Source organism: Benincasa hispida, chromosome 3, assembly GCF_009727055.1.
Source record: "Benincasa hispida cultivar B227 chromosome 3, ASM972705v1, whole genome shotgun sequence".
Lineage (NCBI taxonomy): Eukaryota > Viridiplantae > Streptophyta > Magnoliopsida > Cucurbitales > Cucurbitaceae > Benincasa > Benincasa hispida.
In genome coordinates, this window is record NC_052351.1 from 31,178,845 (window position 1) to 31,198,522 (window position 19,678).

The 19,678-nt window shown below is 35.0% G+C and overlaps 1 protein-coding gene and 1 non-coding gene across 2 annotated transcripts; both read right to left on the reverse strand.

The window, feature by feature from the left end:
* Positions 1-30: 30 nt before the first annotated feature.
* Positions 31-2,373, reverse strand: LOC120074074 (fructose-bisphosphate aldolase 6, cytosolic-like). Its single transcript, XM_039027060.1, has 3 exons — positions 2,215-2,373; positions 1,300-1,527; positions 31-1,165 (listed from the first exon to the last, which is right to left on the reverse strand). Exons 1-3 carry the CDS (start codon positions 2,240-2,242, stop codon positions 345-347), a joined length of 1,077 nt encoding a protein of 358 aa, XP_038882988.1. The 5' UTR covers positions 2,243-2,373; the 3' UTR covers positions 31-344.
* Positions 2,374-15,792: 13,419 nt separating this feature from the next.
* Positions 15,793-15,899, reverse strand: LOC120074857. Its single transcript, XR_005481134.1, has one exon. It is a non-coding gene; the product is annotated as a small nucleolar RNA R71 (small nucleolar RNA).
* Positions 15,900-19,678: the final 3,779 nt, after the last annotated feature.

The window sequence follows — 19,678 nt, forward strand, 5'->3', positions numbered from 1 at the left end:
TTACTACTAACTCATAAAGGTGCGGCAATATAACACAACTCACATCATGAATGGTATTATCAACCGATAAAAATTCAAAATTACAACTAAAAACAGAAGATAACTCAGTTCTCAACTGAAATGTAAAAAATAAAATTAAATTAAAAACTTGCAAAAAACCCGCATGCCAAACGCTCCTCAAGCTTATTACCAACGCCTACCATAACTTGATATTAGCATTGAGATTAGAAAGAGAGCTACTCCTACGATGCCTGAGAGAGAGAATTCAAAACACAATATGGCCTCAGCCTTTTTTTGCTTTTCTTTTTTTGGGTCTAAAACAAGATCTTGAGTCCCAAAACTAATCAATACTTGTAGTTGTCGACGTGGAGGCTCTCGCCGGCACCCTCACTGAGCTTAGCATCACCCTTGTAAGTTCCAAGAGTTGCTTCAGAGTTGGCCTTGCACCTCACGAGCAAAGCAGCCTGAGCCTTGGGGATGTTTTCATCCTTTCCAGACCATGCCTTGAGAGTACTCTGCTGCAGGGCACGTCCAAAGGAGAAAGAAAGAGACCATGGCTTCTTCCCCTTCAGTTTGTTCATGGCATTAAGGTTGATGGTGGCCTCCTCTTCGCTCTGTCCACCAGACAAGAACACAATAGCTGGAACTGCAGCAGGAACAGTTCGCTGTAGGGCAAGGACGGTGTGCTCTGCAATAACTTCTGGTGCAACCTTTGCAGCTTGAGATCCAGGGGTAACCATGTTGGGCTTCAACAAGGTTCCTTCAAGGAGAACGTGGTGGTCATTTAGAGCCTTGTAGCATGCAGCAAGAACTCGTTCAGTAACATCAGCACACTTCTTGATGTCATGAGGACCATCAACCAAGATCTCAGGCTCAACAATAGGTACCAGACCATTCTCCTGGCAAATGATAGCATACCTGGCCAATCCATTGGCATTTTCATTAATGGACAACTGTGAGGGTTCGTTAGGACCAATCTTGAGCACTGCACGCCATTTGGCAAAACGAGCACCAGCTTCATAATACTTTTGGCAGCGCTTGGCAAGGTCATCAAGACCCTGGGTTGTGGTTTCGCCATCAGTTCCAGCAAGTTCAACAGTGCCCTTGTCAACCTTAATGCCAGGGAGAACGCCACCTTCCTTCAAAACATCAACGAAAGGCTTGCCTACACAAAGGAATAGAGGGGGAAGCAATAGTGAGAAACCATGGTCTATCCACAACTTTTCAGGTATAATGTTAAAGTGAAGACCCCATGAAAATATTAACCCAAACAAGAAATGGAGTGATTAGATGATATACCTGCAGCTGTCTTCTGGTAGAGTGTTTCCTCGAAGAGAATGACCCCACTGAGGTATTGAAGAACATTAGGAGCAGTGAAAAGGAGCTCACGAAGAGCACGTCTGTTTGTTTCAACATTCTCAACATTGATACTGGAAAGACGCTTTCCAATTGTGCCAGTTGATTCATCAGCAGCAAGAATACCCTTTCCAGGAGTTCCAATGTAGGCAGCATTGGCAATAAGCTCGTCTACAAGACAGAAAATACGAAATTATAAAAATAAACATCAGAAGGGAGACGGGTCATTTAGAAAATTCCTTAAGAAAAGTATCGCCATATCAAAAGCTACAAAATCATAAGGCCCATTAGAATTTGTCTTCTTGTAAAAACTAAATTCAATAACATGGTCCATAAACAAAAAGTGCAAACTCAACATAAAGGATATAAATAAAACAAAACGCCATTTTCAAAGTACATACATTTTCCAAAAAACATGGACAGTTGGTAGAAAAGAACCATATTTCAAAATCATGATATCAAACACTACTCATAAGTCATAAGATTAAAATCTAAAAGTAGATCGCACTCAGTCAACAACTTCATTAAAGGGAAAGTATAGTTCTTTGGGTATATTCTTGCTTACCCTAATAGAGAACAAATCTCAAAACACAGATCTGGACTGCGATCCTACGGATCTAATGAACAATAAACCGGAACGAGAAAAAAATCTAAATCTATAGCATGAATTGAAGCCAAAAACAATGGATCAGATCATCAAATGAGCAGAAAACTACAGATCCCATAAACGAAAATGGGAAGATTAGAAGCAAAAAATAGAAACAAACGTAGATCGATAGAAGCATAGTTAACATCGGACAGTAGATCTGGATTAAAGACCACATGCATGCATGAAAGGAAAAGAGGAGAGATGATTACCAGCGTATTTGCCTCTGTAGCAAGACATTTTCGAAGAGTTAAAAGTAAGAGAGGAAAAAGGGTGGTTTGGGGAAAAATGCAGGAGAGGTAACGGCAAAATGGCGAAGGGATATACGAAGATGGAGAAAGGGTTAGGGTTTTTAAGGAGGGCGGAAACTGCGAGAAATGTGCATCGCCACGGACTTTTCATCATGTGCACGTGACATTTCAACCAACGAACCTTTTCTCGATTTTACTATTTTGCCCTTCCTTCGTTGGGCCGTCCCGCTTTGTCCACTTACTCCGCTTATGTTTCTTTCTCTTGGACCAAATTTCTACCCTTTCATTTTATTCTTTTTTTAATTATTAAAAAAAATCGATTTCAACCTAAATGTTGATTCGAATTTTTTACTTTTAGATTGATAATTTGTACTTTATGTAAATAATAAAAAACTATACTTCTCACTTTTATCGTTACTTTAAAAAATATTCATATATTTTTAAAAGTTACACTATTGTGATAATGACTTATAACAATGATTTAGATCACTACACCATTTTAGATCATTGCGACATAATTTAAATTCTAAAGAATTGCTATCTTAAGAGAAGTTTTGAAAATTTATAAAAAAATATTATAGATAATATTGCAACATTTGAAATAATGAAAATATTATTAAAACGAATGGCAAAGTTAGGAAGTTTCTTTTAACCTTGTTTTTTTTTTTATATTAATAATGTAGACTTGTTTGAAAATATTTTACTTTTTACTTAAAATACATTTTTAACCCTTTAGAAGGTTATGAATTGATCCATTTAGAAGGGAGAAGACATATTAACCCTTTGAACATGGTGGGGAGTATTCCAGTGATAATTGGGGTACATTTGGTTTACCATTTGAATTTTATTTTATTTTTCAGATTTAAGAGTTTAGTAAATTTGTTTTAGCCAATTATATGAATTATGTTGTTTAAAATTGTTTTTGAATTATGTAATTCAAACTATACAAATTCTAAAAATAACATTTTTATATTATTAGTGTATCTATATTTTAAATTTAATTTTTTATAATGAGATTTTGAGTTTAAAATTTTAAAATGCAAAATTATGTGAAAAGAAAAGAGAAAAATATTTCGAAATAGGGTTGTTTTTAAATAAATGAAAATGAATCAATTTATTTATAAATATAACAAATGTCATTATCTATCAATGATAAATTACAATATACCGTGATAAACATCTATTAGTTTTAGTGATAAAATTATATGGTGATCTATCACGTTCTATCATTAATAGATAGTGAAATTTTGTTATACTTGAAAATATTTTTAACAGTTTTACCATTTAAAATAATTACCCCTAGAAATATTGTATTTCATATTATAAACTCAAATCAATTGTTATCATTTAAGTATGCATTATAAATTATATAGTATTACGAAATAATTATATTAAAAAAATAACATTGTTGTAGGTGAATTTGGACTTGACAAAATATGCCAAAGATAAGTATAAGATAAAGTGGACTTAATTCAAATAAGTCCAAGTGTTAGGTAATTAATTATCTTATCAAATCTAATCCTAACTTATTAAGATCAGGAAAGATCCATAAGGAAAAAAAACGTAAACTCCACATGAGATAAATTGATCTAGGATCTAGATTTATTTATGACTTCTTCTCTTTGGCATTAGAGCTTTTTTTCTTTATTTTGCAGACCCTCTCTTCCTCAAATTACTAATTTATAATATGCATTTTTTCGTGTCCAATATTTGACATCAACAATATAAAACATCCTCATAAATTATATTTATTCGACCTAATATTTGATGGGTAACTATAATGATTTTTCTGGTTTTTTAATACAGTATGAAACACATCTAAAACAATTATTCAAATTAGAATCCAATTTTTAAATGTAATACCAAATACAAATATAAAAAATATGAAATACAACTCAACTTTGATTGAATTCTTTATTTTTAAATTACCTATCAAATGTCGTCCTCCCTCTCTATAGCATATATATTGTAATGAATTTATTTCTCTTATTGCTTTATATAAGCTTGTATTTGTTTTTTAGTTTTAGTTGTTGTTTTTAGTGTACATAAGCTTGTATTTGTTGAAGTGAAGAGAAAAGAAAAAAGAGAGATTTTTTTTCTTTAAGAAGTAAAGAAAAAAGAAATTAATTAGTTGTGAATGGGCCCAAGAAGAGGTCAAAAGTGGAAATAGAAAAAAGTTGGGGTTTAGAGAAAAAGAATAATAAAAGAAAAGTGGGTTGGTGTGGAGATGGGGGATTGGTAAATTTGGTTGGAAGGAGGCAAAACCGAGAGCGACACCGAGAGCGCAGGATGAGGTCTTTTTTCATCGGTTTTATCGGTTAGCTCTCGGTTTTGAGGCATTTACAATGCTCCCATCTGCCCACCCCCGCTCTAATTCTACCAACTATACTTCCAAATTTAACGTCCCAACGTCAATATAGATCCAGTATTTTAATATTAGAATCCACCCTACGTTTTGTAAAAGAAAAGTATGACATTGTATGTCTCTATCATTTCAGCTTGAAATTACTCTTGTTTTACTTAATTAAAATTTTCAACCAATTACCTTTTTTTATTTTGTTTAAATGAACTCGATTCAAAATTATCATATTATAATTACGTTTCAAAAGGTACAAAAATTGTCAATTACATGTTGTTTTGACTCACTTATCTATGTACATATCAAAAGCTACCATATTTGTTCACGATTCGATTTAGTTTGGTTTGAGATTCAAACAGAAGCAAACTACAAATTTTAAAAAGTGTGTTCAGTTTGGTTTCACAGTTTTCTTTTTTTCTTTTTTTTTTTTAATTTTTTATACTTTTTCGTATTTTCTAAATTATAAGCGGTTTGGTTTGGTTCAATTTTACGGATTTTTTTATATAAATTGTTTGTGCTTGTTCATATTTTCTAAATTATATATATTATTTGTTGATATATTTATTAAAAAAGTGGTTTAGTTCGGTTCGGTTTCAAATCAATTTTCAAATTTGAAATTGAACCGAACTGCAATAATTCGGTTTAAAAATATATTAAACCGAACCGAACCACATTAATTCAGTTCTAATTCATTTTAGCATTCGGTTCGGTTTTAGTTGTTTCAATGATCACCTCTAACACATTCAAAGGAGTTTCTTTCCAAGGGTCTGTTTCACATATATTACCATAAAATTTCATACAGACATTTGGTATCCTTGTTTATTTCACACTATTTTACTTTTTAAAATTCAGGATATCATATTATTAAGGAAACTTTAAAATCCATTCAACAAGTTTTTTAGTATCACTATATTTATAGAATTTTTATACCTAGGAGATGAATAAAGTCTGATTAATTAATAAATGAATATCAATTAATCATTAGTATTAATTTTAATTAATTATTAAATATAAGTATAACATTTAGACATAATAAATGTCAACTATACATTTATCATTAATATTTTATGTTATCATACCTACTTAATATAAAATTTTATTATTGATTATTAATATTTTAATTAATTTATATTTATATAATTATTTTTACTAACGAAATAAATTATTTAAATAATTTTCAGTTAAAAAATATTCATTTAGTGTTATTTTAAGTGATTAAATAATAACAATATATTAAATAATTAAATTTAATAATGACCATATTACTTGTTCTTTTACCTTTGATTAAATAATTATTTAATTTTAGTTTTTTATATTCAAAATTGGTAAATCAAATACATTAACTTCTAGATATTAATTATCCTACAAATCCAAACACAAACATTAATTATCACAAATATTTAATATCCAAACTTATAAAACAATATTTGTGATCCAAACAATCCATGAGTGTACTTTAAGTCCAATGCTCATTTGCCCTCGTCATGATGTTCTTAGGAAATGGATTCGTTTTTTTTTTTTTTTAATAACAATTTCTTTTAACATTTGCATCAACATATTGATATAGTTCAAATTTCATTTACACGATAAATTGAGTCATTTTTTAGTTTTATCTTATGAATTATTAGTAACAATTAATCTTGAAAAGCTTTGATTTATCCTTCCAAATAATTTTAATAATGTTCACTTCAAAAATTTTAAAAATAAAAAACAAAAACAAAAAAAAGGAACTCATTCCATGTAGGGATGGAGACTTCTGGTAACAATATTAGTTTGGTGACATAGGTGGTATGACTTTGTAGTGTGTATGAATTATTGTTGTTAATGAATTTGAAAAGCTTAAATTAATTAAATTGCACATGCCGTATTACGTATGTTATTTTGAGCGTGATTAAGTTTTGATAGTCAACTTAAGAGAGAGAACGAAATACATCGTGCATCATGCTTCATATTCATTTTTTTCATTTAACAATTTATATTTTACACCTATAATTGTTCAGGGTAAGGACTCTATAACACTTGTGGCTCGTTTGAAATAACTTTGGAAAAAAAATTACTTTAGGACCGGTTTGTTTCATAAAATTTCACATTAAATTTAATCGATGACTATATAAATTGGCCTCTTACATTTAAATGAGTAATTATTTGATTGTAGTTCTATATACAAAATTAATAAATTGAACACGTATATTTAACTTTCAAAAATTAATTATCATGCATATCCAAACATAAACATTAATTATCTCAGACATTCAAATCTCATATATTTAATATCTATACTCATGGAACAGTATCTGCAATCCAAAGAACCTTATATAAAATCAATTTTTTTATAAACACATCTGAAAACAATAAAAATAATTTAAAGTGTGTTTAGTATAAGCTTATCAAGTGATTTTAGATGAAGCAAAGTGACTTTTCTAAAAAAAAGTCTAAATGTATAAATGATAGATCCATAAATTTTATATAGGGGGCACCATACATATACAAAGGTAATTAAAAAAAAATCGATCCATGATTTCGAGGCTAACATAGATCTTTTCATAAGTATGTTCTACAAGTTTCATTTTGGGTATTATAATCATAATCATAAATTTTGGCTATAGACCAGGATCTGCAAGTAGTTCTTATAATTTGATTTTTGTATAAGATTTATCATAATCAAATGTGTTTTTCTTATTTGAAGATCTTAGGATCGGTATGGCAACCCTAGAGGGGTGAGTAGAGTTTAATAAAAGTAATTTAAAAGTTTCTACAATGCGGGCCCAATTAAACAAATTAACAAACTTTTTTGCTAACAAGTAGTTTAAACAATAAATTCATGCAAATAAATTCAACTCAAAATAATCAAGAAGTTAATAATACTACTTTAAAGTACCCAAAAACTGGTTCTCATAACAAGATTGATAATGGATATAGAAATTCAAGAACAACTAATCAAAATAATCCAATATGAGCAATTAATTTCAATAATATAAATTGCAATTAATTTCAAGCAATAAAATATTAGAACAAATTATTGCAAAATTAAATAAGAAAGGGATAGAGAAATTGACACAAAAAATCTTATAGTGGTTCGGCATAACCGGTCTATATCCACTTCCTAAACTCCTCTTGGGTATATCAGTACGAACTTGACTCTTTCCACGGTTAAAGATCAAATTGTTACTATTCGGATTGGTGTCCTAATTCTCCCAGAGTCTCGTTGTTTGTAATGATACACGTTGTTTGATGAATAAAATAATTGTTATTTCACTTTGGCATTTACTCATATCCAATAAACTCCTTGGTCATCTTATGTGAACTTAAGCATGTATATGTGATATACAAGTGGATCATGCCTTAAGTGATAACCTAAATAGGTCTGTAGTATAAGGATTAAGGTGAGATACCTGATCTTGGTGATACTACAGATACGACCCGCTTTGTAAAGGTTTGCAAATGTTATAAACTACTACAGATGGTAAATCCTGACCACTCATGTAGAGACGTGCGAGCGGGGGTGTCCTATACAAAGAGTTTGTATAAGACTGAACCACGAGATGACTAGACTCTATATGTAACGCCGTTGATACTGGAGACTTACATCTCACCTAAACGACCATAGGTGACACGACCTTAATCCGGAGTGTTTTAGGAACTCCTGCCTTTGAGGGCGGTCTTTTGATTAGTTGGGTGAGAGTGGCCAGATTGCCAACTCAACATACCTACCTTTTTGGGGAATTTTATGCTCTGGGAGCTAGGAACTCAATCCACAAGATGGAATTTACTTCTTTCCCGAAGCATGGATAAGTAGAGAGATTGCTCCCTTAAGGGCTGATTCTGGAGCTTGAACATAGTGGCCATAACTTCTCTTTGGAAGAGAGGACTCGGTCATAGTAGGACTATGACTTATGTTCATTAGAGGGATCAATGATACTTAAAGAGTTAGATGTAACTACAGGACATAACAATTATTGGCCGAGTTGTACTTACGAACGATCTGTGAAGGGTTGTCACGTTGCTGATTGGTTAAGATGGATACATAATATATATGTGGTAAGGAGAATTCAGCTGTCAGTCTTTAGTGGAGTGCCTAGTAGTTAACGGGTGGTGATCCCGTGACTAAAGAGTTTAGTCAGTTATTTACGTACCGTTGAAGCTTCGAACTATAGGTCCATAAGATCCTCTTGGTAGCTCAATAGATTCAGTTGAGGATCAGTTCTTGGTATTTATTTGAAATGTTCAAATTGACAAGAGGTAATTCGATTATATATGATATGATCAGTATACTATATGAGATATATCTAGTGGAGGATTAATGTAAATGAGATTTACATTAAGTACCATGGAATAAGAAAAGAATTATGGTTTATATGTTTCATGAGATGAAATGTTAAAACTATAAGTTATAAATATAGTATGATAAGTTGGTTATCATTTATATTTATAATAATATTAATTATTGGATAGTAAATCTTTTTCTCTAATAACCAATTAAGTGGGAAGTTTTGGTGGTTTCATGGTAAACGTGAGATAAAAGGAAAATTGTTTTCCTATTTTTAGTAATGTTGAAAAAATTGATTTTGAGATTTTCTCTCTCAAAAAATAATCTCACGGAAGTTGTCAAATAAATAGAATTTACTAAGCGACAGCTTGACTAAGATAAACGATTGTGTAGTGTTTATAGGCGACAGATACGCAACTAAGCGATGAGGTAAACGATCGTTTAGCTTTTGCTAAACGATTGAGCATTGACCTATACGATAGGTTCAACCTTCTCCCACTTGCTCAAGAACCTTGGCGATGAATCTACAAATGTGTATAGATTTCTCCTTGATCATTTATTGTATCATGCTGTAATTTTTGTAATGAATGCATAAGCGCATGTTTCTGTGTATGATTGTAATTTGTAAAATTCATATATGATTGTAATTTAGAATGATCTTTCCGCTACTCATGGAAATCCTCATGATCGATTTCCTTTAGTTACAACCACTCTTTTTAGGGATCAAGAGAAACCCTTACAATGAATTTAGGAATGAAGAACAATATGAGAAAAACTCTCTTGAAGAGTAGATTTAAAAATTTAGTATTCAATGAATTAATCTTAACAACATAAAATATCTATCTCAAGAAGAAAATAAAAATAAGAAAATTGAAGCATGGAGAGAGAGCAACAATAGTGACTTAATGAGTTATGGATGATTAAAAATAACAAAAATGGTTGTCACAAATTGGAGAAGAAGATGAGTTTAAATAGAGAGGAAAATTATTGAAAACCACATTTAATTTGGGTCTTTGGATCTTGGAAAAGAAAAATCAATGGTGAAGATCTTAAACTCAACTAGCCATTAGACACAAGCAAAAAATAATATAATATTATATATCTTTTAAAATCATTTTTTTAAAAACCCACCAAAAGCAAAAGCACACCATGTATCCAAAATTAGTCATTATACACAAACATAATATCATATGAAATTATTTTTCTTTTTGAATTTATTTCCTTTTTAAAATCAATCCAAAAATAAAAAAACTAACCTTGTGTCATTCCTCCTATGCTTTAAGTGACACCTTTCAATTGGTCTACTTAGATGTAGGGTTGGCAACGGGGCTAGGCCGGGGTGGGGGGACGTCCCCCGTCCCCGACCCCATAGGGAAAATTCTTCCCTATTCTCGCCCCCTGTCGTCGTCATTTGAAGGTGGGGACAGGGGCGGGGATTCCAATTGAATTCCAAATTACAATTACAATACAATTGAATATTTCAAATTACAATCATGAATGAACATTACAAATTACAGTCCTAAACAAAACATATAGTTATGCAATCAATACAGAAATTACAGCATGAACAATCAAATAAAGAAGGAAAATGATACGAAAGTTTGTCGACTCGTCTCCATGCTCTTTGCTCACAAACGCTCGAACACAGCAACCTCGAACGCTCGAACAACACGACTGTAACACTGCACGAACACTCCGCGCTCATCCTCAGCGATTGCCTCGATCACGAACACTCCATCAAGAACACGAACGGCCTTCACAGATCCTCAACGGTGTCGAGTTGAGTAAGAAACCACCAAGAAGGTTACCTTGGTATTCTCGATATGAGAATCCAGAGGGTGGGCTCTGTGTGGACTTGAAATGAAGCAGACGAAGGAGGAATGAACAATCGTGTACATGATTGGGTAAGTGAGAGAAGACAAAAACCTATCGCATAGGTCGATACCCAATCGTTTAGCTAAAGCTAAGCAATCGTCTAGCAAAAGCTAAGCGATCGTTTAACTCATCATTTAGCACAGTGTTTGTCGCCTACAAAACACTACAAGATCATTTACTTCGCTCAAGCTGTCGTTTAGTAAATCTGCATTTACTTGACAACTTCCATGAGTTTCTTTTTTCAGAGAGAGAAATCTCAAAACAATTTTTGACAAAAACTTACTAAAATTAGGAAAATAATTTTCCTTTTATCTCACGGTTACCATGAACCACCAATAACCTCCCACTCAATTGGTTATTAAAGGAAAAAAATTTAATTATCCAATAATTAATATTATTATAAATATAAATGATAACCAACTTATCATACTATATTTATAACCTATAGTTTTAATATTTCATCTCATGAAACATATAAACCATAGTTCTTTTTCTATTCCATGGTACTTAATGTAAATCTCATTTACTTAATCCTCCACTAAATGTATCTCATACATCATATCAATTATATTATATATAATCAAAATACCTCTTATCAATTTGAACATTTCAAATCGACACCAAGAACTGATCCTCAACTGAATCCATTGAGCTACCAAGGGGACCTTATGGACCTGTAGCTCGAAGCTCCAATGGTACGTGAATAACTGACTAAGCTCCAACGATACGTGAATAATTGACTAAACTCTTTAGTCATAGGATCCACCATCTATTAACTGCCAAACACTCCATTAAAGACCGACAACTGAACTCTCCTTACCACATATATATTATGTGTCCATCTTAATCAATCAGAAGTGCGACAACCCTTCACAGATCACTCGTAAGTACAGCTGGGCCAATAACCGGTATGCCTCTGTAGTTACATCTAACTTCTTAATTACCATTGATCCCTCTAATGAAAATAAGTCATAGTCCTACTATGACTGAGTCTTCTCTTCCAAAGAGAAGTTGTGGCCACTATGTTCAAGCCTCGAAATCAGCTCTTAAGAGAGAAATCTCTCTACTTATCCTTGCTTCGAGAAAGAAGTTAATTCCATATTGTGGATTGAGTTCCCAGCTCCCAGATCAGACAAGTCCTCAAAAAGGTAGGTATGTTGAGTTGGCAATCTGGCCACTCTTATCCATACTAATCAAAGGACTGCCCTCAAAGGCAGAAGTTCCCAAAACACTCAGGATTGAGGTCGTGTCACCTATGGTCATTTAGGTGAGATGTAAGTCTCCAGTATCAACTACGTTATATATAGAGTCTAGTCATCTCGTGGTCTAGTCTTATACAAACTCTTTGTATAGGACACCCCTGCTCGCACGTCTCTACATGAGTGGTCAGGATCTACCATCTGTAGTAGTTTACAACATTTGCAACCTCTACAAAGCGGGTCGTATCTGTAGTGTCACTAAGATCAGGTATCTCACCTTAATCCTTATACTACAAACCTATTTAGGTTATCACTTAAGGCATGATCCACTTGTATATCACATATACATGCTTAAGTACATATAAGATAACCAAGAAACTTTGTTTATTGGATATGAGTAAATGCCAGAATTAAATAACACTTATTTTATTCATTAAACAATGTATATCCTTACAAAACAACGAGACTCCGGGAGAATTAGGACACCAATCCCAACAATCCATGCATCAATTATATTGTAAATGTTATAATATAAGGTTGTATGTATATACGGAATGTATGCTATAGCTTAGTTCATTACTTGTTCATTTAAAAGTTATATATTGGTAATGAATGAACATTGCATAAAACATGACAGTACCTTAGGTTAATTTATAATTGTTATAAATAACTTATGTATGTCATTCTTGCAATGATTGGTTTTAATTGTTTCATTTTTTTTATAAGTGTTATAATTAATGAAATTAGAATTAAAATCAATAATAAAGAGTTGAATGCAAACCTTAGGCTTTAATCATTTTCTAAAAGTGTTTTAAAATTTGATTGAGATAGACCTAAGATCACATTTCTAATAAGATTAGAAATCTAAGTTTAATCTTTTAAATCGGTTTAATAGGATTAAATTGATCTAATAAAAGATTAAATATGTAACAAATGTATCTATAAGGGACCTTTTGGCTAAGGCTAGTTCTGGCTAGACTAGGGTACTTATGTCTATGGAAACGTCGCACCCTTATCTGAGAACTTACCTAGAAAAGTGAATTAGATAGATTTGTTACATGCATGCAAATTTGATGAAAGTCTGTTAAATAGTTTAATAATACTTGAATAAAAGTTGTTTAATTATCAAAAGAAAGTGTTGTTTTTTAGAAAATTAAACAAATCACTTAATTAAAATCAGTAGCTGGATTTTCTAAGTTATTGAATCCTAAGTAGAACATTCAGTGGGAGGAAAATGGAGTATATGATAGTTCAATTTTACCTCTACATGTTTCTCCCTAAAAGTTCACAATGTGAGATCTATCCTCAGCCTCGAGGCACCAGGGAGTGTCCCCCTACGGGTGGCATTTGAGTAGGTCAATACCAAGGTGAATGGAGAGAATATTCATAGTAAGTGGGAGCGGGACATGTGACAACATATCCCTCGGTCTCTCGCATTAGGTTGGATAAAGTTTTTGTGCATCACCTCATGGCATCATGGGTGTTTGATAACGGGCAGAAATGCACGTTATTACAATGCAAGATACAAAACAATGAAGGATTGCAACGACAAAAATATATAAAATCGCGTCCAAAAGCATTAAGTTTAGAATATTGCGATCGCATGTGTCTATCACATTAAAGCAGGTAATTTATGTATTTTGTGCAGGAAAATGCATTGGCGCAAGGCAGAATTGCAATCCAAGGAAATTAGCATCCGAGCGCATAAGAGATTGCGACCGCAAGGCTATGTGATCGTATGTGTTCGCGAAGATCTGCTCAAGAAGGTGGCCGCATAGAGCCGACGCATCAAGGTGGAAGCTTAATAAATCACGATGGAAAAGAAAGTTAATTACGAACAATTCTGAATTAAGTTGACAAGCCGTTAACGACACACTCTAGCAAGTATACTCAAATTTTCGGTGACAATTAATCGATGCATCAGATAGAGAATTAATGACATCCCATCAGTGCAATCATTTGAGAGAAAAGCTCTTCACCCTGAATCTCTATAAATACCGAAGGCCACCTTCGTTAAAGGAGTGGGGGGGTTCCACTATTCAGAATTTAGAGTTTGTCTTCACCATATACTTAGATTTTACATACTTAGAAGATGAAGGTGAGTAAAGATAGACAACGCTGAAAGATCGTCCTGGTTAACTCGGAAGAGTGCCGGGGAGCGTTGAGAACAGAGAGAGGGTCGACTCTTGCGGAAGCAAGAACATCTTTTGGGCAGAGTAGAGAAAACTTAGTGTAAAGCCTTGGGAAGCAAGATATTGCTACCAGGCTCTCTATCCTTACTTTCCATTGTCATACTGTATTCTGATTTTATTTATAAAATGGAAATTGCATCTCTATATTTGTCCACTCTCTTTACATTACGCATAAGTAACTAAACTGTCGAATGGGTTGAGAAACACTTAGCTAGCATAACTTGAGATCTTCATTTTATGCGATCATCTTGTATTATGTATGCGTCATTCGTCCTTTAGAGATGTTAGGGAGGGTGGTCTGAGGATAGAATCTAGGCCTGGAAAAGTCAAATTAGAATCTAGACTCGGGAGAGTCAGATTAGAACCACATAATCAAGAGATAGAAACTTAGGAATAAGTTCTGTTTACTATTAACGCATCGCATGCACCCTAGAGATAGGATATGATGGTATACGGTCACCGTATACCTGTGTGCATCATTCGTCATCGCATAGGCAAGAAATAGAGACTTAGGAATAAGTCCTATAGACATCATCGCATACACGCATGCGTTCTAAAACTAGGAACTATAGCATTTGCATTGGAAGATGAATTGTTGTTGTATGTGTGTAGCATGATCGCATAGCTTGAACGCAATCTTAGGAAGCGCTAGCTAAATACCTTCTCAACCCATTCTCCCCGCATACTCATTGTAACTTTCATTGTTATTGATTCTTTTCTCAATTCTGCCGCATAGAGTTTATACATTAAACAAACATACCAACTAACGCATTGTTTTATTTGTCATCGCAAAGTCATCAGAATTTACCATCGCATACTGTTTCCATAGTCCCTATGTTCGACCCTGGGCTTAGTAGGAAACTTAGTAGGGTTTATACTTGGATCTTGCTAAGAAAACTTGCATGCATAATGCATACTCCACCATCGCATTCTACACCATTATATCATCGCATTAACCACGCATCAAGTTTTTGGCGTCGTTTTCAGGGACTATGGCAATACATTGTGCTAATGGTAACTTTTTTATTTTCTTTGCAAACTCTCTATCTCTATGCACTCTTTTCCTTTGGTAAAGGAAGAAGCGGGCGTCGTATGAGCGAAGGACAAATTCCTAAGCTCATTTACGACCCAGAGATCGAGAGAACTTTCCGAAGAAGAAGAAGAAACTGCCGCCAACGACAACAAAAGAAAGATCCAAACATGGCGGAGCAACCAAAAGATAGAGCACCAAACGCAAATAATATCATGGAAAATTCCATCCTCTTGGCGAACGATCATAATAGGCCCATCTAGGACTATGCATCGCCCAACCTTTATGATTTCTCACCAGGAATCATGAGGCCAACACTTGACAGATTGTGATTCGAAATGAAATCGGTGATGCTACAGATGATTCAAACTATCGGACAGTTTGGCGGTAGGCTTGGAAAGGATCCGCAGGCCCACCTCCGGAGTTTCATTGAAATCTGCAATACGTTTGTGTTCTCAAACATCTCCGCTGAGGAGGTTCGATTAACATTGTTCCTGTTTTCGTTGTGTGACCAGGCACAGAAATGGGCTTATTCTCTCGAACCAGGGGAGATCATATCATGGGAACAGGTAGTGGAGAAGTTCATGAAGAAGTACTTCCTCCCGACAGAAAATGCCAGAATGAGGAAGTTGATCACTAATTTTGAACAGGATATTGACGAATCGCTCAGTGATGCCTGGGCGAGGTTTAAAAGGTTGGTAAGAGATTGCCCACATAACGGCTTACCAGATTGTTTACAGATGGAAATTTTCTACCACGGATTAAACCCTGCATCACAGACGGCTGCTAATGCGGCAGTAGCTGGAGGTTTGCTTGATAAGACATACGATGAGGCCAAGAATATACTTGATCACATTTCTAAAAATCATGAAGACTGGAGAGAAAGCGATCAAAGATTAAGAATAAAGGACAGTGACGCAAGCAATGGGGCCATCGCATCCCTTCAAAACCAAATGACTGCGATGATGAATTTGATACAAGGAATCGCAATCAGTAGCCCAGGAACGCATAGTGGGCAAGTCAACGCAATCAACCAAACGAGCGCAAGTTGTGCTACTTACGGTGAAGGTCATTCAATGGAAGAGTGTTCGAGGAACCCACAATCTGTCTATTTCGTGAAAAATAATCCTTTTTCCAACACCTACAACCCCGGGTGGAGAAACCGCCCTAACTTCTCGTAGAAAAATCAACAACAAAATTTTCAACCAGTGGTGCAAAAGGAAGGGCCACCAAGATTTTTCCCGCGAACAAATTATCAAATACAAAACTAAGCCAGCAGTTCGCAGGCGCCTCAATCTTCATCTTTGGAGAGTTTATTGAAGCAGTATATTGAAAAGAATGAAATAGTGTTTCAGAATCAAGCGACGTCCATTCGTAATCTTAAAATTCAGATAGGACAGATTGCGGGCGAACTCAAGAGTAGACCGCAAGGGGCACTGCCGAGTTCAACAGAACTCCCGCACAACCCAAGAGGTACGGGAAAAGAGCAATGTCAAGTTATGACGTTGCGAAGCGAAAAGACTATGGCGAAGGAGAAGAAGGAGTTGAGTAGGACTGCTCCAATTGCGATGGAACCGGAGATTACGTTGACTCAAGCAGAAACAGAAGAAAATAAAGCGATGGAACCAGAGATTGCATCCACTTCGAAGCCGAAAGAACAGGGAACCGTGAAAATACAGCTGCCACCATTCCCTCAGAGACTTAAAAAGAAGAAAAATGATGAAGGACAGTATCAGCGCTTCATGGATATGCTGAAACAGTTGCATATTAACATTCCATTCACTGAAGCGATCGAACAGATGCCCAAGTATGCGAAGTTCCTAAAGGATATGGTGACAAAGAAGAGAACCACTGGTAAATTTTCACAATACCCTGCTCAATCGACGGGTTATATATTGGTCAAGCGCTTTGCGATCTCGGGGCCAGCATCAACTTAATGCCCCTTTCAATTTTAAAGCAACTGAATGTGGGGCAGCTGGCGCCCACGACAGTGTCTCTCCAATTAGCTAATAGATCCCTTGTGCATCTAGAAGGGAAGGTGAAAGATGTTCTAGTTACGATTGACAAATTTATATTACCGGTAGACTTCATCATCCTGGACTATGAAGCGGACAAGGATGTACCCATCATAGTGGAACGACCATTTTTATCCATTGGTCACACTCAAATTGATGTGTACAAAGGAGAGATCATACTGAGCGTGAATAGACAGAAGCTCAGGTTTGATATTATCAAGGCCATGAAATATCTGGAAGAAGAAGGCCTCATTGAATCCGATGATGAACCAAGTTTGAATGAAGAAGAAAATTCTGAAGATGAAAATGAAGATGAGTGATAACGGGCAAAAATGCACGTTATCATAGTACTAAATCCTTAAATAATGTTGGATTGTGTTGATAAAATATGTTATATTGCGTCCATTAAGCATAAACTCTATAATATTGCAGTCGCATGCGTCCAACGCATTAAAGTAATTAATATTTATATTTTTGTGTAGAATAATGCGTTAACGCAATGCAAAGAATTCGATCATAGGAATACATTGGTCGAGCGCAACTTCACCGCAAGACTTTGTGTTGATTGTGTTCGCAAACATTCACCCAAGAAGAATCACCGCAACATGGTGGATGTATCCGGACGAAAAGACAATTAAGATCGATGGGACAGAAAGCTGACAACAGTCTGATACAAATTAAGTTGACAGCCGATAATGGTCACAAAGTACATCCAGCTTTATCGATGATAATTATCCAGCGCATCAGTCAGGAATTAAAGTTGTCCCATCTGTAAAACCAGGAGAGAGAAGCGACTTTCACCTTGATGCCCTATAAATACCAAATACATTCTTCAAAGAAGGGGTTAAGTAGTCGATTACCTCATCACCATTACAAGTTAATACCTCTGTTCATAGTTTTCTTTTCCATTTTACAGTGGAGCAAAAGAAGAGTGGTGACGCCGGAGATCATCCAAGGCAGCTCGAGAGAGAACCTTGGAGCGTAAGTGCAGAGAGCGGGCCAACTCTCACAAAAGCGAGAATATCTTTAGAGCACGAGTAGAAACAGTGTAACGCTAGCAGCAAGAAATTTTTCCGGGCTCTTTAATATACTTGCATTGTTATTCCGTATTTCATCTTATATCTATTCAATGGAAGTTCTATTTCTACATCTGCTCAATCTCTTAATACGCATGAGTAGCTAAACTAGTTGAATAGGTTGAGAAGAACTAAGCTAACATGATCTAGGAAGTTCATTGCTTGCGCTTGTCTTGTTTTATGTTGTGCAAAATACCCCTTTAGAGTTACTCGAGAGAGAATCTAAAGAAAGAACCTAATGTCTCGAGAGAGCTAAGTTAGAATCTAGACTCGAAAGAGCAAGATTAGGCTTGCATAAACAAGAGATGGGGACTTAGAGATAAGCTCTGTTTGTCAACTTGCATCGCATGCATCCTAGGAATAGGAATGATACTATGTGGTCGCATATTTGTGTGAATGTCATGTTGTCATCGCAAAAATAGAGATAGAGGTTTATGTGTAAACCCTGTAGACCTATCACATATTTATCGCATGCGTTCTAGCCTTAGAAGCCGTGGCATTCGCACCGACAGGTGGTTTACTATTGTATGCATGTTGCATGATCGCAAGATATGAACGCATCCTAGGGAGTGTTAACCGAAACCCTTCTCAACCCATTCACCGCATATTCATCGTATTTCCCGTTTACCAACTCTTTTCGAACTCTGCCGCATTCGTTATTATTTTCATCAATGCAACAACAACCAAATACTTATTTATTCAACTGGTTACCGCAAGTTTTCATAAAAATCTCCAACGCAACTATTTTCACAAGTCCCTGTGTTCGACCCTGGACTTACCAGGAAACTCAGAGGAATTTACACTTAGATTCCTCTGAGGAAACTTGAGTTCACAATGCAATCCATCAACGCATATCATCCATATTTCCACCTAATAAAACAACGCATCAAGTTTTTGGCGCCGTTGCCGGGGACTTCGACAAAATAGTTGTTCATGTTAATTTTTGTGATTTCTTTGCAGAACTCTCAATCTCTGGCAAACTATGACCCAGAGATTGAAAGAACATTTCGAAGGAGACTAAGAGACCGCCAACAACAACCATAATCTGATAAAGAAGACATGGTGAAGTAGACTAGGAATGAAGCACCAAACAACAACAATGTCATGGAAAATTCGATTATGTTGGCAAACGATCGCAATAAGCCCATTAAGGACTATGCATCGCCAAACCTTTATGATTTCTCTCCGAGAATCATGAGGCCTACCTTAAATGGAAGTAGATTTGAAATGAAACCAGTGATGCTGCAGATGATCCAAGCTGTAGGTCAATTCGGAGGAAGGCGTGGCGAGGATCTGCATACCCATCTCCGATGTTTTATTGAAATCTGCAATACTTTTGTATTCCCGAACATCTCTGCTGAAGAAGTTCGACTAACGTTGTTCTCATTTTCTCTCTGTGATCAGGCTGGGAA